Source organism: Montipora foliosa, chromosome 3, assembly GCF_036669935.1.
Source record: "Montipora foliosa isolate CH-2021 chromosome 3, ASM3666993v2, whole genome shotgun sequence".
NCBI classification, from domain to species: domain Eukaryota; kingdom Metazoa; phylum Cnidaria; class Anthozoa; order Scleractinia; family Acroporidae; genus Montipora; species Montipora foliosa.
Window position 1 is genome coordinate 57,688,635 of NC_090871.1, and position 22,500 is coordinate 57,711,134.

The following is a 22,500-nucleotide window of genomic DNA, read 5'->3' on the forward strand; positions in this document are numbered from 1 at the left end:
ATATTTTAGGATTTCCTGATAAGTTTACTTGCTCCCAAGGAACTGTCTGTACAGGTATCGAAGGACTTTGCATTCTCTTAAAAAGACTTGCCTTTCCTTGTAGGTATAGTGACATGGTTTTCAGATTTGGTCGAAATCCAACAGAGTTGTGCTTAATTTTTAACCATGTTCTGGATTTCACCTTTGAAGCACATAACTATCGCTTGAACTCTTGGAATCAACCATTTCTTCTTCCTCGAACTTTGGAACATTACGCACAAATTATCCATAACAGAGGTGCTCCGCTCCAAAACTGTTTTGGTTTTATCGATGGAACTCTTTGTAAGAGTTCAAGACCCAAAAAAATCAACAAATAGTTTTCAATGGACATAAACGTGCCCATGGAATAAAATTCCAAAGTGTTGTGCTCCCCAATGGGATTATTGCAAACTTGAATGGACCATATGAAGGACGTAGGCATGATAGCACTATGCTGTGTGAATCAGGATTATTGACGGACTTGCAAAGAGTTGCTTGGATAAATGGTCAGCCTTTATGTCTTTATGGTGACCCAGCCTACCCCATTAGTCTTCACTTACAAGCTCCTTTTAGGAATGTACAGCTTACCCCACAGATGGCCATTTTTAACGAGCGCATGTCTGAAGTCAGAATTGCAGTAGAATGGATGTTTGGAACAATCACAAACTATTATAAATTCATAGATTTCAAACAGCAGATTAAAATTGGTCTCAGTCCAATAGGGAAAATTTACTTAGTTTGTGGAATTCTTCAAAATGCCCATACATGCTTGTATGGCAATATTGTCTCTGAATATTTTGATTGCGATCCTCCCGATCTTCACGAGTATATCTGGTAAAAAAAGTTTACTCATTATGAACTTAATACATTTCATTGTACCGTAGTAGTGATTAGATGAACTGCATATTAATGAATTTCCAATAAACATATTTATTAAAAATTGAATCATTGGATAATGCAATTCTAGTGTTTTGATCAATGGGCTAAGCTATTTAGCTATATGATGAGCCGTTATACCATGATCTACGGGTATGGTAACTGTATGCATACAGGGTCTATACCGTACACTTTTTTAGGTAGCCTTAATTCACAAAAACAGATTGGACAGATTAATTTACATTTTGTGGGCCTTTTAAAACTGTTTTTTTAAATTGTTATTTTTCTTGTGTTTTGTTGGATATGACATGATTATGTCCCTTAAATATGTACATACATTTTTTTTACCAGATGTTCTCATGAAGATCTGGAGGATGGGAGATTATAATATATATATATGCTGAATAATTAAAACAATTTCTGAAACAATTTTTATTTGAGTAATGCAGTTAAAAGTTTCAAAAGTAATTCACATCGCCTTTTTGCTACAGTTCTTTAGTTCTGTTCCATACAGTCACAATCTTTGAATGTGTGAAAGTACAACTACTTCAATGAGACAATTTAAAAAGATGATAAGTTTCCACTATATAGTCAAGCTTGTATTCTACTCTGTCATGTACTTGCCTGCCGCATATGGGGGTTCCTTGATTCCAAAATGTAGACTGTTGCAGTAACAATAAAAAGTGAAATGTCCACTCAGGCGGTGGCAAACGCATACGTCAATACTTAAGGTCAACATGAATCTTTGTTATTGTTGTACAGCTTTAAGTAAGTACTGAACAACAACAACAGCAACAACAAATGGACCTCATGTTTTCAAACTCAAAATGAATCTTTTTTATTGTCGTGCAGCTTTGAAAACACGAGCTGCATTTGTTGTTGCTGTTGTTGCATCATGCTTATCATTTGCTGCATCAGCATAGTTTGCTGTTGTTGCTGCTGCTGTTGATTTTCAAGCTGTATCTGCAACTGCTTCTGTTGGAGGTCCAGCTGCTCTTTTCTTTCTTCTCGCTGCATCTCTCTATCTTTTCTTTGTTCTTCAAGCTGTAATTCTCTGAACTTAGCATCTCTCTCTGCCTTCTTTTCAAGCCACAACATGGTCTCCGATCCTCTCCTCCTCTTTTTCTGTTCTTTTATTTGGAACTCCTCTTCTTCCTCCTCCACATCTTCAGCAGATCTTTTTCTTGTTTCCCCCATTTTTTCCATTGCCTTTTTTCTGATGTCCAGCGCCTTCTGCTTCTCTAGGTTAGCCTTATCCTTGATACTTTTTGCATCTATTTCTGCTCTTTTCTCCGCCTCATCGCTTAAATGGACAAGTTCTTCGAGTAAAATTTCATACTCGGTCTGTGGCTCCCCACCAATGCCGCTGCTTTTCAATTCCTCCGAAATCTTTGCTTTGAAACGCCTTGAAATTAAAGTATATCTATCCCTTGCTCCCCTTTCAGTCAAGCCATCAAACAAATCAGTGTGACATTTTAAGTTTTGCGCCACGACATTCCACACGTTTCCTCTCTCTCGACTGCCAAATTTGTATTGAAATACTCCTTGAGCCGCAATCTCCTTCATCATCATCACGTCTTTCTCCTCAGTCCACTTCATTGTGAGCCTAAATTTAACAAAACAATTGTGTAAACAAAAACACAAGACTAATGCCACAGCATCATGTTAAAGATCAGTTCGTTCGTTGTGAACCCTCGAATTTCGTTGCCTTTACATTTGCTTTTAGATGTTTTTCATAGAATAACAAATAATTAATGTTAAAGCTAGTTTTCAAACACTTAGGTTTTAACCTTCACTTACTTTTTTCCTGAATTTGCCATGATTTCTCTTCACGTTCTGGTCAGGACGTCAAACTGATGGATTTCACGTCCTAAACGCGACTCCAAATTTAAGACGCGGGAAATATAATCGGTTCCAGTCTCTTTCATATTGCGCCTGACGTCCGCGTCCTGTTCACGTCCTGTTCCTAAAACAGCCTAATAACAAAGACACATCAGACGCGCATGTTTATGCGTATATACGCGTATAAATATACGCGTATGTGCGTATAACTATGCGCGTATGTGCGTACAACCATACAATCGTTATGGCAAGCTAAGAATAGTCCACCATATGCAAAGGATGGATTTTGCTTTGAAATTGAAAAGAAGGGAATAACAGTGAATCAATCAACCTCTAAAGTGACCTCATTTTCTTGGTGTTTGTTTGTTTTGCAGCTAATTCTTCATGTCAAAGTCATATCATAGAATGGATAAGACGAATTTACCATAAGCGTGATGGGGTGGTTTTTCCAGTTCCTTGGTGTGGAGAAGAGAATATTTTCACCAGACTTAAAATTGTTGCTAAAGAAAAGACACGCGGAACGCTGACGAAAGAAATCACCAACATGACAAGTATTTTTACATCACTCAAAGATTGCCACCATCCACGGATTGTCGTAATTGTGCTCGAACCCGGCACGGGAAAGACGACCTACTGCCAAAAACTAGCATATGACAAGGCAACTAAACAAGAGTGCAAATGGGACGAGTCTTTCCCAAGAGTAGAGGTGCACGTGCTCCTCAGATGTCGTGAAAATTTAATTGAATCTAGCATCTGGGAGTCTATTGAAGATGAAATTGTGCCGAAAGGAACTGACCAAGAGTTGAAAGAAACATTTCTTCGGTTCGTGGGAGAAAACCCGTCGAACGTCCTGTTAGTGCTCGATGGGTTAGATGAGGCAGACCCTAAAACATTGGCTGTGTACTTTGATCTCGTTCAAGGAAAGCTGCTTCCTGGTTGTCACATTGTTCTTACTTCTCGATATGAAGCACAAAAAGACGCGGCGACTCACTCGAACACGCTGTTAGAGATTGTGGGATTTACGAAAAGTGACGCGGAGTGTCGTATAAGGAAGCATTTTCAGCGCGCAGGACAAATGACAGGGAAGTTGATAAGAATACTTTGGCACCAGATGATGATGATGATCATGGTGGCGATGATTCAGCACATTCAAGGAAACCTAAAAGAACTAACGAAAAGCCCTTTTAACGTACTACCAAACGTCACTCAGCTGTATGTAGAAATTGTTCACTGTCTTTTAAAACAATGCGAAATCAAGAACCACTTACCAAGTTGTGGTAAAGACCTTTTTTCAGTTTACAAGGAGGACCTGATGACCCTAGGGAGAATGGCGCTGGAATCTCTTTGTAAAGGAGAGCTGCATTTCGAAGTCGTTGAAGGGAATTTCAAGGAAAGTCTGTTCATTAAATTTGGCTTTCTCTCGGTCCAGGCTGGCGGTAGGAAGAGAACGTCTTGTTTCCGTTATAGCTTCTTTAACAAGAGTTTTCAAGAATTCTTTTCCGGTCTATATCTTGCATTTTCCATCCTTGATGGAGAAATCGACAAGAAATCAGTTCTGACCGACGAAAGGTTCTTTGGTCAAGCAAGTCAAGTTTTCGTCTTCATGAATGAAATTATAGCTTTGCAATCCAAAGAATCTGCAGTGTCGCTTGCTGTCTCACGTGCAAACCTGGAGGACCGCATATCTTCGGGTAAGCAGAACTTGAAGTTGCTGTTAGCTTTTAACGTAATAAAGGAATGTCAACGTTTCTCGGAAAACCTTTATACTAAATTAGCTGATAGGTTTGGAAGGAATCTTGATTTAACTGAAACTGAATTGTCAATGTTATTCTATGAGACTTTGCCTGACCGCATTTCTATGCATTCACAGGCCCTCAAGGTAAACACCTCCCTTATTTCTTTGGATTTGTCTGGCGATAAGGAGGCTACATCCTCTTCTCAGGTCCTCACAGTAAACACTTCCCTTACTACTGTACATGTCGTTCGGGTTTGTCTTACAACGCCATTGGTGGTGAGGGTGCTAAATCACTTTCCCAGGCCCTCAAAGTAAACACCTCCCTTCCTACTTTGTATTTGGATGCCAACCCCATCGAAGATGTGGATCAACCACTTCCCAAATTGTAGTCGCTCACAGTAAACTAATTGAATAATTAGCTTGGGCCAAAATTTGTCACTCTTTGATGTTTTTTTTTTGTGACGACCTTAAATCTTGAAAGGAAAAAATTCCAAGTGGTTAATGAAGTTGGCTTAATTTTGAACTCAATGTATACCTAAACAAAACAGCGTCCTCCAGGCTCATAAAGGGGATATAAGCATTGAACTTCTAAAAACCCCCGTATATCCCATAACTTGATTATTCCTTTTTTCCTGACTGCATATTACTTTGATGATATGACATTTTGATCTTTGAATTAAGGTTTTCTGCCAGTGGTTGATGTATGTGCTGCTGGTGCGCTCTTACCGTTTTGCCAAGGACATCCATTTCATAGAATCTTGCCAAACAACGAAACCTAATAGAAGTTCTTTTTAAGTATTGTCAGTGGCGAACAGTTGCTAGTTTGGTTCCTGCTATCTAGAGGAAGCTATGGCAAGCCGTTACTGCCAAAAGCCCTTGACCTTTCTAGAAACCAGGTTGAAATCCATGTTGACACTATCGAGTTATAGAAATTGTAGGTTCAGTTACGTTTGGCAATGGTCTAGTTTCGTGGAAAAGCTCCAGTTCTTGCTACTGATCGTTGAGATTCCTCAATCTAGTGTCGAGTTCTCGTTATTGAGGTTCAGTGTGTGGGATGTAATGTCGAGTTCTCGCTATTGAGGTTGAGTTTCTGCGATCTAGTGTCCAAATCTCGCTAGCAAAGGTTGAATTTTTTGCCATCTAGTGTCCAGTACTCGCTAGCGAGTTTTCAAATTCTCATCAGTGAGCTGAATTCTCGCTAGCGAGTTCATTCCCAGGACCTGCTCTGATAGTATGGCGCTTTGTACAAACATGTCACTTTTCTTTACATAACGTTCTAAGCAAGGACCAGCGTAACAAAACAGAAGCACCATATCCTGGTCAAGGACCTTATCAGCGATTTAAATATTATAAAAAAGCTAAAAAGAGCAAGGCTGGTATTACGGTGAAGGAATGTATTGAAAATAGCCAATATTTCGAAAGGCACTGCCTTTCTTCAGCAAGGTACACAAGCAATGATTACGGTTAACAAAGACGTTACAATTTGAATAGTGATATGGCGTGTGATTTGATGCAGCACTAAAAATAAGGAATTAACGGACTTAATGGATACGACAATAATTAAAAGGAATGATGACTAAATTATATAACGGTAAAGAAATATAGGGAGAAAGAGGTGGATTACATTTGATGTTTCTTAAGACCTAAAGGTTCAAGGGATATGCTTCTCTTGCTTTGCGTACACTATTACGATTGGAATGAATGTGCTCGAGTGGAATAAGTGAAATGTCTTTGGTGGTGTGATTATTAGTGAGGAAATGTTCAGAAACTGTGGTGGGTTTGGAGAGGTTGGCTGGTTTGTCGACTGGTCTGTGGTGTTCGTTAAAACGGTCTGTTACTCTTCGTTTCGTTTCTCCAATTTATTGTTTAAGGCAACGGTTGCATACCATGTAGATAACATTTTTTGAATGGCATTTGATGTTATGAGTAATATGTCTTCACGGTTTCGCCTGTGGAACGGAATGTGTAACTAGTTTGTCCGTCAGTAATGTAAGTGCGGTAAGAACCCCGAGGTTGATTTTGTGGCGTAGGATTGTGTAGTTTGGCACAAACAAGGTAGTTTTTGAGGTTGCTACAGTACGACTGTGAAAAGCTACAAGAGGAATACTTTGGATAGACTGTTCACAGTCCCCTATTTTCCCGTTTGATCGTCGGGGTCGAGCACAAATTGCCGCCATCTTTGTTTTTAAATAGCGAGTACGAACTGAAGAGAATGACATAACTACCGAGTGGTGGTGGGAGTGGAGGGGTTTCGGCGGGGCACCCACTGGGTAGTTATGTCACTCTCTTCAGTTCGTGCTCGCTTTTTAAAAACAAACATGGCGGCAATTTGTGCTCGATCCCGACGATCAAACGAGAAGTTAGGGGACTGTGAACAGTCTATAGTTTTGAAGACATTGTACACATGTAGCAACGAGGTACCGAAGTAAGAATGTTGGAGTTCTTACGATTAATAGACAAAATGGAGCGAAGATCTGGATTGTAAGTTTAAAGAAAGGGAACACGTTCTGGTTTATTGAGTGTGGCGGTAGAAGTATCTTTGGGTGAAAGTGCGTCGTCTCGTGTAATGTTGTGTGTTCGTCATATTTCTTGTTTGAAAAAGGGGCGATTGTAACCACGCTCGTGGAGATATGTGATGAGTTCATTGGTGTGAAGGGTGATTGTTTCGTTTCTGGAGCAAATGCGGCGAAGGTTGAGAGCCAAGCTAAAGGGAATAGAACGTTTGGTGTGTAAAGGGTGGCATGAAGAATGTAACGTTTGTCAGTAGGTTTGGTGTATAAGTCAGTGGTAATTGTGCCGTTGAGGATGGAGACGTTGACATTTAAAAAAGGTGTGGCTATGAACGAATGATTGTATGTAAATTTGATCACAGCGTGAATTCCGTTGAGGTGAGTAGTAAAAATGTTGAGTTTCTCCAGTGAATGTGTCCATATCATAAAGGCGGCACCATTTGTGAGGTTTGTGAGGAGCGTGTGATAAAGCGTCGGTCTCAAAAAATTAATCTAAATTCATGGAACCCTTGCCATTCAGCGAACTCTTGAATTCATCGAAGTTTTGAACTCATCTTCCCGTTAAATTCTTCAAACTTTTGAATCCATCGAACATTTGAATTCAGGGCCGTCTGGAAAAGCCGGAATCTGGAAGCGGATTCATTTCAGCTTAAAAATTTGTTTGATCTGTTACACACTTACAACTGCAAAATTTATTTTTTTGCGGATTTGGAGTGTTATGCACATGGTTGTGACGACAAAGTTCGTACCACTGCTGTTACTCCTGTTTTGAACACCTCAAGTTACGAGAATGATTGGTTGACTTGACTTGGTTGTGTAGCCTCCTACGCAGACGTTCTTAGGGCTTTGTCACGCGTTCCTCCCCAACCACTTCGTTGGGAAGGAACGTGTGAGGAAGCCGGAAGGGCGTTTGCGTTGGCGGCTTTCGTTGGTGGCGTTGTTTGACCCAAGTGCAGCTGGCAGAGTATTAAAATGCGGAACTTTGATACTCTGCAGATTTTAGAGGATGCTACCCTGAGATACATTATTTGAGGAAGATCTTGTTTGCTTACCCTAACCTTCTACGCGTCACCTGCCACCCATCACCTTTTACCCGTCACCTGTCACCCGTCACCCCAACCCGTCAGCCGTAAAAGAGAACTGCTGCAAAATCGATGTATGACAACTGCAGTGAGAGTGCTTTGCTATCCACACGGAATCAAATCATTGCAAAACACTTGCTACGTTTACTCACCTTTGTCGTGTTGGAAAAGAAAAATATGGCACGCCATTTGTAGCAAAATTCAATCAAGTGAATTGTTTATGCAATCCAATCATTTTTGCGTGATTCCATTTAATCCAATCTTCCAAATACATTTAAACAATCTGAAAAAGCATTTAATTCAATCCTACGATTTTCAGTTCAATTTAATCATGACTGGATATTCATTCAATGCAATCATGAAAATATGTATTCAATTCAATCATGGCAACTATTCATTCAATCCACTCACCATAATGTGTATTAAATTTATTCGCTAAAATATCAATTCAATCCAATCATTACTTTCTTTTTTCAATTCAATCTGCACAATATTTGTTCAATCCTTTCATGAACATATTCATTCAGTCCTCACGAGAAAGCATTCAATCATCGAGCCATTTCATTCAATCTTCCTGGGGCGAGCGCAGCCAACCAGAAAAGTCGCGTGAGGTTGTCAGAACCCGCCATTTTTTCCGCCATTCAACTCTACAGCTGCTACAGGAAGGTGCAAGGTGTTTTTGCGTATCATTTGGCGATAAATCATTTCTTTGTCATGCTTCCGTTAGGAAAAAATAATGTTAAGCGCTTCTGTCAATTCAAGGAGCAGTTTTAGAAGTAATATCGTATTTTATTTTATATTTGCGTACGTCTAGTGTGTCAAATATGGATCAGTCCGCCCGTATGCTCGAGGAGGCATCGCGAATCCTCCGAAATGATAGTTCACAGGCTGCAAGTGAATCCAAGGCCATCGTGTCTGATGGTCTCTGATGCTTGAATGTCACTTGTCTCTTGCAATGTCCGAATCAAAGAAACAGTTTGATCTACTTACGTTCTAATTCGCTTCGCTCAACCGAACGTAAATTATTTTACCCTTCAATTCCCGTAAATGATCAAACAAACAAGGAATATGGAAGGATTCGCAAGCGGATCCGAATGCAGTTTAATAGTTTACATACACTCTTCTTCTTCTTTTCCTTAACATATATTCTTTACAATAAGTAAAAAGCGAACGTTAACAATAACGTATCAATCTCTCTCTCTCTCCGCTCTCTCTTTCATCCTTTTGTTTTTGTTTTTGTTTTTTGTTTTTTTTTTTTTTTTTTGGTATTTGTAATCCGCTAGGTCTTTACAATTTCGTATAATCCATGTTCTTTTTCTTTAAAGTAATAAGCAGATACAGGATACTAGGAAGCGATAAACAATACAGAAATAAGACCTACAGCTACCTAAATTAAAGCCCTAGAAACTTTGTTACTTGAAGCCTGTTATCAAGACTTTCCTCCACGTACATATCTTTGGCAGCGTCCGTCTTCCACCTGCCATGCAACTTCAACAGTCTCTCCGAAACTGAATTACCACTGTGGCGAACAACGGATGTTATCCCACCCGATCTTAAGCTATGAAGCCCGTACTCGTCCGGGTTGAAACCAAGATGTTTTAAGGAATCCCTCAGGATTTCTCTACATGTAGTGTAGGAGATTTTTCCATCCCTTAGAGTATAACTAGAATTACTCCTATGAAAAACCAGAGGCCTAAACAAAGGCAGATCACTTTTATCGTGAATACCACCTAGATTCATATACCTTCTTAAAACACTAACAGGGCAGTAGGAAGTTCCCGATGCACTTATATAGACATAGTTACCCTCCCTATAAACATCAGTCTTACTACGAGGCACAAAAATCTTTATGTATTGACTGTGAAATTCAATATGGTTGGGTGAAATATTACACAACTCATTATACCGAAAAAATCCGGCAAAAGCTAACGAGCATAAGGCAGCTATCCTAACATCTTTCAAATTAGCATCTTCCTTATTATAAGCGTCTAGAATATCCTTAATAATCTGGGACGAAAAAGGTTTCTTCTTGGCAATTGGTTTAGATTTGATGCGTTTTGCCGATTCAATTAAATTCTTACAAAATTCACTATCCAGAGGATTACGGTCGAGGCTAGGCACAAACGAGTGAAACCATTTAAGTGCAGCATGAGCTTGGACTAAAGACGCGCTTGAAGCACAAGATTGATGGTTTTCAAATAAATAAAGCGATACTGTGCTTACGGGAAAAGGCAATCGAACACTTAATTCCCTACTCCTACACCACTCTAAAAACCTTTTGATGACCCTAAGGTAGGCTTTAGTTGTAGAGTTCGCCCGGGACTGTAACATCACGCTCACGATTTGGCGAAAATTTGGTGAAGACGAAGACAGGAAAGGTTTCCAAGCTCCGCTTGAACTAAGTATCTGAAATTACAAATAAGAACACTCCGAAGTAAAGCGGGGTAAAACCCATGCAATTCATAATTCCAGAAAAACTAATTATACCGGGCGGGTGCCAGGTCACCCGTACAAGCAGCTGTACCAATAATCAGTGCCATCCCCCAATAAGGCCAGTGCCTACAAAGTCAGAACTGATTATTCTCACATTCCAAACGGGTGCAGTCACCCTTGATCTAAGATGGCCAGTGCCAATAAAATGCAACGTCACTGGTGCAGCCACCAGAAACAGCCAAAAACCCAAGCAAACGCTGGAAACTAATCATAGCAGATAAGCTGGAAGGTGCCGCCACCCCCAGGCGTCACAAGCAATAATTCTAGTCAAGAAACTTCATCCTTAGAGCAATGACATGCCCCTTAAAGTCCTTTGATCCTAAAAGGGAATTGAGATTCCTACCATGAGTTAAGGATTGGTTCCCGATATGCATGCTATAAGCTGATATATACTTGAGATATTTACTTGTCAGTAGAGGCCAATAATGAGCCGAAGGCCAAAAGGGGAGAACAACGGTACCCACAGCGTTTTGAGACTTCATATAATGAAGAACTCTAGAAACGATAGAAACGGGCGGGACCACCCAACAGTTCTCTCCTCGAAGTGGCTGAATAAAGAAGTCGATACCCGCCGTGTTGGGATTCCAAAACCTAGAAAAGAATCGGGGTAGCTTATGATTATAATAATTAGCAAAACAATCTACGGAATGCGGCCCCCAGCGCTCATTTAGGGACGAAAACAAATCACTGGTAGTCTGCCAATCATCGACGTCTATCAAACGACTAATGTAATCAGCCTGTTGATTTAAAGTGCGGGGAATCCACTGTATGTCTAGGTAAATCCCTGACTGAACACAAATATCGAAAACTCTTCTGGCAATTTTGTGCAAGTCCAACTTCATGCTACCTACTTCAACGATTCTGGCAGCAGCTTGACTATCGGTAAACCACTTGACATGTGATCCTTTAAGGACTGGGGCAAACGAACGCAAAGAAAATTCTATCGCACATAACTCCCTCCACGTGGAGCTCTGTAGACTCTCCGAATCCGTCCACATTCTATGGCACACGTACTCGTTATTGAAGCCAATAACAGAACCACAACCCGTAGCACTGGCGTCAGAATAAACAAATGAACTAGGGCAGGTATATGCGAAACAATGTCTGTTGTTAATATTGCTAAGATTTGTTTTCCAAAAATACAATTCCTCCTGACAGTAATCGTCAAGGTAAAACTCCACATCCCAACGGTCATTACACAAGGTGGACATGACACAATGTCTTGTCATAATTCTACCAATATTACCAACGACAGGACCCGTTGAAATAATCTGACCCGTAAAAGAAGCCAAACTTCTCGCCGAAACCTTAAAGTTTGAGTTGATAATATGGTCAATGGTTTTTAAAATCTTCGTAATTCTTCTATCTACAATTTTTAAAGTGCCCAGGATCGAATTCCAAGTCAAGCCTAACCAGTCTAAAACCTGCGTGGGCTCCCATACCGACTTCTCATCGTTAGCTATAAACCCTGCACTGCTCAAGTCGTTTCTAACAGCTCGGGCAGTAGCGTGACAGTCTTGTTTATCCTGGACTATTCCCCAACCATCATCTAGAAAGATGGCTATACAGATACCCTGTAATCTCCAGCGTTTTACCAAGGGTTTCAAGAGCTTAGTAAAGACATAAGGGGCAGTGGATAAACCGAAAGGAAGAACGGTAAATACATAAAATATTTCATCCCCAGAATCTGCCACCTCCCACGAAAACCCAAGGTAAGTTTGGTGTTCCTGTGAAATTTCAACGTGGTGATAACCGCTTTTTAAATCGAAGGAAAACATATAAGACCCCTTTGTAAAGTAGGAAAGAGCAACCTTCCAATCCTCGAATTTCACTCTTTGTTTAAGTAAACACTTATTTACGTGGCGTAAGTCCAGAATTAGTCGTTTTTTACCGCATGGCTGTACTGACACAGATAAGGGGTTAACTACCAAGGGTTTCTTAGCAACTACGCAGACACGCCCAGAGAGAACAAGCTCATGGATAGCTTGGTCCACAAAATCGGCATGGAATCTAGCAGACTTATTATTCCTGAGCTTCACGGGTTCGGGCGAACTAGCAAAAGGTAATTTATAACCGTTTTCAATTAGCGATAAGATAAAGTAAGGCGCACCAATAGATTTCCAAAACTCGATGTTAGCTCTCAGATTACCCTTCACGCTTAAAGATAGCCCACTGTCCACTTCGAATTTTTCTACAATTTCTTCTACCTGCGCTAAGTCTTCCTCAATACTTGATAGCTGGCTGGCTTGATTGAATTCCTGTTGGCTTGTTGTAGGAAGGTGCTGGTAAGGAGTTGTGATTGTAGGACTGATAACTGTGACCTCCTGGCCAGAAGGCAGAACGGCAGTCTTTGGCCCAATGACCGTACTTTCCACATTTGAAACAGCGGAACCCTTCATAACAAGCATCCCTACGGCCTGTAAACAAAAAAACAACAACTGCAGTAAGCTGGGCGGGAGGGTGGGATAAATGCTGAAGTATAAACTGCGTGGATCGCTAGCGTGAGTGAATATTCAACGGTCACAGAGGTTATAAATACCAGGGACTAGCCAATCAACAGTTATGCATAATTAGAACAAGTGAGAAGGTGAGACAGGAGGAGCGAAGGTATTGGAGCATAACTAATTACTGGAATACCAGCGGAAAATTCATTTACGTTCTAATTCGCTTCGCTCAACCGAACGTAAATTATTTTACCCTTCAATTCCCGTAAATGATCAAACAAACAAGGAATATGGAAGGATTCGCAAGCGGATCCGAATTATGAGAAATCACAAAGTAAAACGAGGTCATCGAAGGTCTTACCGCGAAAAAGCTGATTATCAGCGCCCCCACTAAGTCTCGCCTTTTTCCCGCGCTCAATGTTTGCTTGGTCTTTTTGACGGCGTTTACGACTGGCCGACTCACGAGCTTTTTTGAGACGCTTCTCGTCCTCTGAACCTGAAGCCAGCTCATCGGATTCATACTCGGCGACGACCTGCCAGCCATCTTTGCTTTTATCAGCAATCTTGATAAGTTTTTGCCTCTTTCGCAGAAGTTGCCTTGCGTCCTGGGCGAGACTTCGTATGCGGTCGTTGCTGGGTCGACTTTGTTGGGTTTCTGTTTCAATGTTCTCCAAAATGGAATCGATTGCGGCGTTAAGTTCGAACTGCTTTTGGTTGCCTCTGTACTTCAATCGGACAACCTCTTTGTCGATCTTTGACCTCTGCTCGATCTCTTTCGTCTTCGTCTCTAGCTGGTTCTGCAGATAATCTTTAAACAACGAAAAAACCTGGTCCACAATTGGGCCACCCGCCTGGTTGCTAGAACCTGCTTCTCCTAAGTGGGCTGAAGACGTTGAGGAATCATTCTCCGTAGCCATCAGGAAAAAAGGTTTTCGATATAAATGCTGAAGTATAAACTGCGTGGATCGCTAGCGTGAGTGAATATTCAACGGTCACAGAGGTTATAAATACCAGGGACTAGCCAATCAACAGTTATGCATAATTAGAACAAGTGAGAAGGTGAGACAGGAGGAGCGAAGGTATTGGAGCATAACTAATTACTGGAATACCAGCGGAAAATTCATTACTTCAGCATGCACTTCTGCGGCTACTTGGGTTTGCTCACCAACATTTTGTAAAATATTTTCTGCTTTTTGAAGCACGGACTCCAAAAACTTGGAAAGATCAAATTCTAAATTAAACGCATCAATGTCCGCCATTTTCAAGTTATGTTGTTTTCTATCCTAGTCCTTTTACCTTGTCTAATCAGGTTTGGTTGGCCGCGCTCGCCCCAGGAAGATTGAATGAAATGGCTCGATGATTGAATGCTTTCTCGTGAGGACTGAATGAATATGTTCATGAAAGGATTGAACAAATATTGTGCAGATTGAATTGAAAAAAGAAAGTAATGGTTGGATTGAATTGATATTTTAGCGAATGAATTCAATACACATTATGGTGAGTGGATTGAATGAATAGTTGCCATGATTGAATTGAATACATATTTTCATGATTGCATTGAATGAATATCCAGTCATGATTAAATTGAACTGAGAATCGTAGGATTGAATTAAATGCCTTTTTAGATTGTTTAAATGTATTTGGAAGATTGGATTAAATGGAATCACGCAAAAATGATTGGATTGCATAAACAATTCACTTGATTGAATTTTGCTACAAATGGCGTGCCATAGAAAAAAAAGGCAATGTAAATGCTTTGTTTACAGTGGAAGCGCACTTAGCTAACAAGCTAGTTTACAGCCACTATTTTTTTTAAAGTGGTACTATGATCAAAAAATCATTTCCTTTTTTTCTTCTGATTTTGAAAGCGTGTTCGCTTAACACCTAACTGGCAAAATTTTGAGCTTTGAGTTTTATCCAAAGGCTGTTTATTTTGAGTGTAAGTTTTGGATTTCATGGTCCGCCATTACTCACGTTCAAAACTGGCCGATTGGACCTCAAAGGGTTGGATCTAGAGAAAATGACGTCATTTACTCACTAGCTTAAAATTTCAGCGTGTAAACGCAATTTATTATATGTGCAAAACACGGGTTGAAAAGTCTGAAAGCCCGAAACTCCCGTGCTGCATATTAATTAGGCCGCGTACACACGCATCGCATTCTTAAACTAGTGAGTGTTTGGCGTCATTTTCTCCTCGACCCAGCTCTCTCAAGATTTTGAAGTTAGTAATAGCGGACCAATAAATAAGAAAATTCCAGCTAAAATAAACAGGTGTCTTTTTAAAATCAGAACTTAAAACTTGGGTGAGTTAGTGTTTAGTTAACATAGTTTTGAAATCCAAAGGAAAAACAAAATTTTTTTTTGGTCGTAGTACCACTTTAACAATCTGTAAGAAACAATTCAAACTTGACAGAAACCAAATGGCAGGGGTTAACCAGTTGGCTATTTACAAAGCGTGGTAGAGTTGAATCTGGCACAACCGGAAACAAATCCAAAGCAGAAGCCAGAACGAGATTTTAACCCGGAGCAGCTGCATGCAAACCCAACGCCCTTACCACTGGACCATGCTGCCTCCCCAAGTTCAGTATAGTTCAGTGAGACCCCGTTTCTCGAAAGTCCCGAAACTTTAGGGGCCGTTTTCTGGTGTCACAATTCCCTTTGTATTTCAAGAACGGAGAGGATTTAAGTCGCATGACTAGGATTGACTACAAAGACCAAGTGCAACATCCTCTTAAAAAATTAAGTAAGTGGTCGATAGACCACGTATAAAATAAAATGTTTCTTTCGCTGCCCTTCTGCTTTGTCAAACGCACTTTAATAATCCGAGATCGCTACTAGTTTCTATTGTGTAAATTCTATGCCAACTCGTGTTCGTTTTAGGTACTACCACTAAGAACTGTAGTACGCAAGCTATAAGACTCATCTACGCAGGGAGAATTTTCTGTGGCAAATTTTTTGTGAAAGCAAACATTTGCTTGTGTAGATAAGACGACGGAAACATTTAAAAACTTTTCTTGTTTGTGTACCAGGAATGAGGTTTATGGTTGTGATACATAGGAAAATAAGCCAGCAGGGCTTGCAAACCAGTGAAACCTCTAAATTTACTCACAAGATACTGATTTGAAATTAGCACGCAAACAGTTATTTATCACTAAAACGCTTACTATCTTTTCAGTAAATATATTTGCCTTAATACATTCTCGCAATTTCTTCATGAAATTTCTCTCGCACATTTTATCCGTGTGAGCCTTGAATCTTTATCTGAAGACGAATTAGCCAGGAAATCGTTAAGCCAAGCTTACAATAGTCCACCAGTTGCAAATGATGGATTTCGCTTTGAAGAAGCGAATAACTCTGAATCAATCAACCTCTAATGACCCCTGTTCTTGATGTTTGTTTTGCAGCTAGTTCTTCATGTCAAAGTCATATCATAGAATGGATAAGACAAATTTACCATAAGCGTGAAGGGGTAGTTTTTCCAGTTCCTTGGTGTGAAGGGTTCAGCTTCCAACTAGAGAACATTTTCACCAGACTTAGGATAGTCGCAAAAGAAAAGACTCGCGGAACGCTGACGAAAGAAATCACTAACATGACAAGTATTTTTGCATCACACGAAGATTGCCAACATCCACGGATTGTCCTGATGGAGGGTGAACCCGGCATGGGAAAGACGACCTACTGTCAAAAGCTGGCATATGATTGGACAACTAAACAAGACCGCGAATGGGACGAGTCTTTCCCAAGAGTAGAGGTGCTCCTGCTCCTTAGATGTCGAGAAATTGAATTTACCATCTGGGAGGCTATTGACGATCAAATCATGCCGAGAGGAACTAACCCAGAGTTGAAAGAAACGTTTTTCCGGTTCGTGCAACAAAATCCTTCTAAAGTCCTGTTAGTGCTCGATGGGTTAGATGAGGCAGACCCTCAGAAATTGGATGTGTATTTTGATCTCATTCAAGGAAAGCTGCTGCCTGGTTGTCACATTGTTCTTACTTCTCGTCACGAAGCAGGAAATAAAGTAGTGCCTTACTTGGACACACTGTTGGAGATTGTGGGATTCACGACAAGTAATGCAGAGTGTTTCATAAGGAAGTATTTTCGGCATGCAGGGTTAATGGCAGAGAAGCTGATAAAAGTACTGTGGCATCCATATGATGATGATGGTCAGCATATTGAAAGGAGTTTAAAAGAACTAACAAAAAACCCTTTACATACTCTTCTGCTCTGTGTGCTTTTCGAAGATTTTGGCGGCGTTCTACCCAACAACACAACACAGCTGTACTTAGAGATTGTTCTCTTCGTTTTGAGACGATACGAAATGAAGAACCACTTACCAAGAAGTGGTAAAGACCTTCTTTCCGTTTACAGGAAGGAACTCACGACTCTAGGGAGAATGGCGATAGAATGTCTTTGTAACGGAGAGCTGCATTTCGACGACATCGAAGGGAATTTCAAGGAAAGTCTGTTTATTAAATTTGGCTTTCTCTCGGTCCAGGCTGGCGGTAGGAAGAGAACGCCTTGTCTCCGTTATAGTTTCTTTAACAAGAGTTTTCAAGAATTCTTTTCCGGTCTATATCTTGCATTTTCCATCCTTGATGGAGAAATTGACAAGAAATCAGTTCTGACCGACGAAAGATTCTTTGGTCAACTAAGACAAGTTTCCATCTTCATGAATGAAATTATAGCCTTGCAATCCGAAGAAACTGAAGTGTCGCTTGCTGTCTCACATGCAAACGTGGAGGACCGCAGATCTTCGGGTAAGCCAAACTTGAAGTTGCTGTTAGCTTTTGACTTAATAAAGGAATGTCAACGTTTCTCGGAAAACCTTTATACTAAATTGCCTGATAGCTAATTCAATCTTGATTTAACTGAAATTGATTTGTCAATGTTATTTTATGATACTTTGCCTGACTGACTGCGGAGTGCATTTCTACGCTTTCATAGGCCTCATGCATAGTAAGCACTTTCCTTATTTCTTTGGATGTCTCGCAATTCCATTGGTGATAAGGGGACTAGTTCCCTTTCGGAGATCCTCGCAGTAAACACCTCCCTAACCACTTTCAATGCTGCTACCTAACGATCGCCTTATTTGCGAGCGCGCGGGCGACCAAATTTCTGAACGAGTAGCCCGAACGGGCGTTTAACTTATCACAAGTTGATTCATCCTCACTTTCTTGTAAATTTGATCCCACCTGGAGATTAAACGAGAAAAAGGCGATATGGATGGTTGGCGCGAACGTGAACTGTGCAAATTCCACTAATAAACGACTCTTTAACTTGTAAACGTGTTCAATATTGAACAATAGGGACAGTAGTAGCCCCAGTCATTTTTTCAAGAGCTTCGGGGGGGGGGAGGAGGTTGGGTTCAATAATTAATTCTGGGCTCTTGAAAAAATGATTCGGGCTACTAAATTAGAAAGGTTTGAAAGGGGCTATTTCCCTTTCTCAGGCCCTCACAGGAAACAGCTCCCTTTCTACCTTGGGTTTGTCTTACAACTTCATTGATGGTGAGGATGCCAATTCACTTTCCCGGGTCCTCACAGTAAACACCTCCCTTTGCTACTTTGTATTTGGACGCCAACCCCATTGATGATGTGGCTCGAAAACTTCCCTTTGTAGTCACTTTCAGTAAACAACTCCCGCATTCGTTTGACCTTTTTAGTATGTCCGCATTAGCATTAGGTGTGCTCAATCGCAAGAAATAAAGAGTTTCTTTCCGATGGAGACCCCAGTTGACACAACTGTGGTAGTGTCAAAACATGTTAAAAGGGAAAGAATGTACTGCTCACTTTTGGTCGCTGTCCATGGCATGAAACTCTTAGCTCCCTAGTCTGCACATCTATCACTGAATGATGATATCTTTGTAAACTTGGATCAAACTTAGATTTTGTCAGAATATTAGGAATTCTATGATTGAAGGTTATAATATTGTTGTTAATTCTGAGGTAGTTAATAAAATATTTTAACTTTAATTCTGAGTAGTTTGTACATAAAGTACTTTTAATCGAAATCATGTAATTTTTTCGCTGTTTCTTTTGACATCGCAAGCTCCAAACAATAAGCATACAATGAAAATTTATTTTTTTTTCTATTACAAGGTATGTAGCTGATCTCTAAGGCAACCTTAACCCTTTTGCAAATAATATTTGAGTGAATTTAAATATGACTTCACTTTGTATGGTAAATTTAATCCAGGGTTTGAAACTCACCCTTCGACGCTTTAGTGCAAGCGAAATGCAGGACCAGTGTCAGCTAGACCTAGTTTGATGGCTTAGCTCCCACGAGTTCACTGTACTTCATTAGTAGAGCATGGCAGTTACATGTATTATACTGTAAGTTCTACCCCTGTGAAAAGTATTTGGATTTTTGTTTTCGACAGTTGTTTGTTCTTTTACAGGTTCATCTGTTCCACTGGAAATTCAAGCCCGGGGCCCAGAGGCTGTGTATGCTTTTCAGAAGGCCATGCAAACTGGGAAGGTCAAAGTTTTTCGTGGGCGCATCATGCTTCTTGGACAGGACCGTGCAGGCAAAACAAGCCTGAAGAAATCTTTGCTCGGTTTGCCTTTTGACCCTTGGCAAGAGAGTACTGTTGGAGTTGAAGTTGATCCATCGACATTTGAAATTGGAGTGGATCATGTCATGAACTGGACTCCGAGTGAACGAAAGAAACTCGAAGAATCCGAGTTTGAGAGAGAAATATCACGACTAATTGCTAATGATTTGGCCCAAACTGAAGCAGACAAGAAAAATTGGACTGCTACAGAGTCACAATTGGACCAGGTCCAGGTATGATATAATTACCTAACCGAGTAAGACGTTGTGTGAGTTTATTGCAAACAAGACTTTGATTGCGTACTGGTGATGTTATTAAAAAGAACTAATAGCCAATCTAGGAGGCCATGTAGCAGAGTGGTTACAGGACTCAGGGCTTGTATGCGCATGCTCCAGATTCAAACCAGTAATCGAATGCTGCTTGATACATTTGTATCTTTTGATGCTGAATCCTGTAGAATATTCCCGGATTTGACTGCAATTGAACGTGATATACCGCAGTACAGGGGTTGAGCAATTGGTACACGTTGTTTCCTTAATATGCATGTTCTTGAGGCATGGTACATTACTTATACCAAGGCGGTGGGAACAGAAAGTTTGTATGGATGCTGCAGGTCTCAATAGCTGCATATTTAAAATACTGCTTTAAAAATGAAGGTTCTTATGACTTTTCGTACTGCAAGAGGAAGTAGTTTTCAAGGTGAGGACAGTTTCAGTTGATTTGTCTGACCAGCATCCTCTTTCACAATGAAACATCTAAATTGCTCCTTTTCTTTCCAGAAGAGCAGCCTTGAAGAGGAGGTTGAAGACCAAGAAAACGTGGAGCTGTCAGCAAATGAGGCTGAATCATCGTTTTATATGGACCAGAAGAGCGAGATTGCAGAGGAGGTGGGAAAATCCAAGGATGAAGGGCCAGTAGTAAAAAGCAACGGGCTAGAGTTAAATATCGATACTGTGACCTTACCAAATAATGTCGCTGACCTAGTTGTGCGTTACTTGCAAAATCTCCGACTAGAAGATGACGTCAAAAAAGAAGAGGTGATTTTAACTCTGTGGGATTTTGCCGGCCAACATCTTTATTATGCTGCACATTCCGTGTTTCTATCCCAGCGAGCAGTTTACGTCTTGGTATATAATCTCAATAAAAGCTTGTTGGCGGAAGCAAAGCCCTGTTGCAAACAGGGAATTAATGAGATTTTGTTGGATAATTTGAACAATGAAAGCAATTTAGATAATTTGTTGTCATGGTTGGTTTCGGTGCACAGTATTCGATCCGTTGCTGTTGATGCTAACAAGAACCTTGAAAATCAAAGAAAGAAGTTGCCGTACCTCCGACCACCAGTGATCATCGTAGGAACACATGCCGATCAGCCTTTTGAAGACGTGAAGGCCACGGAAAAGCACATCAAAGATAGAATTTTAGGCAAGGAGTACGCTAAGCATGTCATAACGACATACTTTGCTGTTAATAACAAGGCGGAGAACGACGAAGGTGTCCAAAAATTGCGGCAGAAGATCATGGAGGTGTTACGAAATGAGCCATACATGGGTGAAGAGGTGCCGCTTAGGTACGGTGTCCGTCGATCCTTCTTCTTTGATTTTTGCTTATCTGGGAAAAGGGAATGAAAAGCTCTATTGCTGTAAAAGAAGTCTCAGTCTTTTTCCTTTAGCTTTCGAAACTGTTGTCAATCATTCGCCGAGACAGTTCTAAAGTTTAGTGTAATTTCCAGTCAGAGCAGGGCTGGTGCAGTGGTGAGAGCACTCGCTTTCCGCCAGTGAGGAGCAAGGATGGCACAGTCGGTTAGTGCGCGGCCTTGGTGCAAGAGGTCCTGAGTTCGATTCCCGGATCTCGCATCCTTGTTTCGACTCCTTTCCTTTCCGTGTAGCTAGTAGCTTTAAATACCCGTAAAACGGAGCACTGATGGAGAGGGGGGAGTAAAATGAGCGCACCGTCGACCTCAGGTTTGTCAGTAATTAAAAGTTACTGTTACGAGTTATCGACGTTAAATAAGGTCTACTACTACTACTACTACAGTGTGGCCCGGTATCAATTCCCGGATTCGACGCCGTATGTGTCTTGAGTTTCGTGGTTCTCTACTCTGCTCCGAGAGGTTTTTCCCCCAGGTATTCCGGTTTTCCCCTCTCCTTAAAAATGGAAATATAAAGTGCTAAACGGCCAACGTTTGACGTCTTAAAATTCCTACGACTGACATCTTCAATTCCCCTCGTCTGACCCTGTAGCTCAGTCGGTGGCGCAGCGGTGATCTAACTCGAAGGTCGTGGGTTCAATTCCCACCCTGGTCAGACCTTTTCTGTATCCTTGTGTGGGCCCAATTCCATTAGCAGGGCTTAACTCTCACATGGTTTACATGGGGAGAAAACAGCACTTCACATTACACTACAATGAATATGTACAAACAGCACCTCCTAAAACTCGACCTTTTTTCTCTCTCGTTCTTTCTTGAGTATTTAAACCTCCTCTTTCTTTTCCGATGTATCAAAGGAGAAACACTTCGCGACATCTCTGATACAATCCAGTTTTCTCGCTCTTCTACACGTCGTGGATCCACTGAGCGCTATATTCGTCTCATTAGCGCGCGCACCACTACTCACCACAATTCATATTTTGTTCGTGTCTGTCCTCTAAGGAATTCTCTCCTTCTGGAAATGCGTTGCTCGGAGCAGACATCTCTTTTTAAATCCCGGTTAAAAGCTCTTTTCGCCTTTCGCCTTACGCAGTCCTTCGATCCAGAAAATATCCGCACATGGCTTATAATTTGCCCTATGCCCAGGCGACCGAACCTGGCATGTCAATGCACGTGTTAATCCTTTATTTTTTATTTAATTTTTTGTTATCGTTTAGATTTCTTTTTTTTATGTACTATACTATACTACTATACTATACTAGTCTGTCTCTTTTCTAATTTTTCTGGCGGCTGACCAGGAGG

At 40.8% G+C, this 22,500-nt stretch overlaps 2 protein-coding genes across 6 annotated transcripts in view; one reads left to right on the forward strand and one right to left on the reverse strand.

Annotated features, from left to right (window-relative positions):
• LOC137997753 (uncharacterized) overlaps positions 1 to 22,500 on the forward strand; it is an 81,543-nt gene that overhangs the window by 26,796 nt on the left and 32,247 nt on the right. For 4 of the 5 annotated variants that reach the window (XM_068843967.1, XM_068843966.1, XM_068843965.1 and 1 more), the window contains 4 exons: positions 3,111 to 4,427; positions 16,405 to 17,757; positions 19,398 to 19,786; positions 20,333 to 21,120. In XM_068843967.1, coding sequence (XP_068700068.1) covers positions 3,111 to 4,427; positions 16,405 to 17,757; positions 19,398 to 19,786; positions 20,333 to 21,120 — 3,847 coding nt within the window. The remainder of the gene's footprint in view (positions 1 to 3,110; positions 4,428 to 16,404; positions 17,758 to 19,397; positions 19,787 to 20,332; positions 21,121 to 22,500) is intronic. The other variant, XM_068843969.1, reaches the window with a different exon arrangement.
• On the reverse strand, positions 1,199 to 2,731 carry LOC137997774 (mRNA export factor GLE1-like). The gene is made up of 2 exons (XM_068844014.1): positions 2,695 to 2,731; positions 1,199 to 2,500 (listed from the first exon to the last, which is right to left on the reverse strand). The coding sequence occupies exons 1-2, from the start codon at positions 2,712 to 2,714 to the stop codon at positions 1,717 to 1,719; spliced, it is 804 nt and encodes a 267-aa protein (XP_068700115.1). The 5' UTR covers positions 2,715 to 2,731; the 3' UTR covers positions 1,199 to 1,716.

Bases quoted from the DNA above. Each gene is read 5' to 3' on its own strand.
- LOC137997774 (XM_068844014.1), bottom strand. From the start codon at position 2,714: ATGGCAAATTCAGGAAAAAA. The intron at 2,501-2,694 runs GTAAGTGAAGGT...TGTTAAATTTAG, and splicing joins ATGGCAAATTCAGGAAAAAA to GCTCACAATGAAGTGGACTG.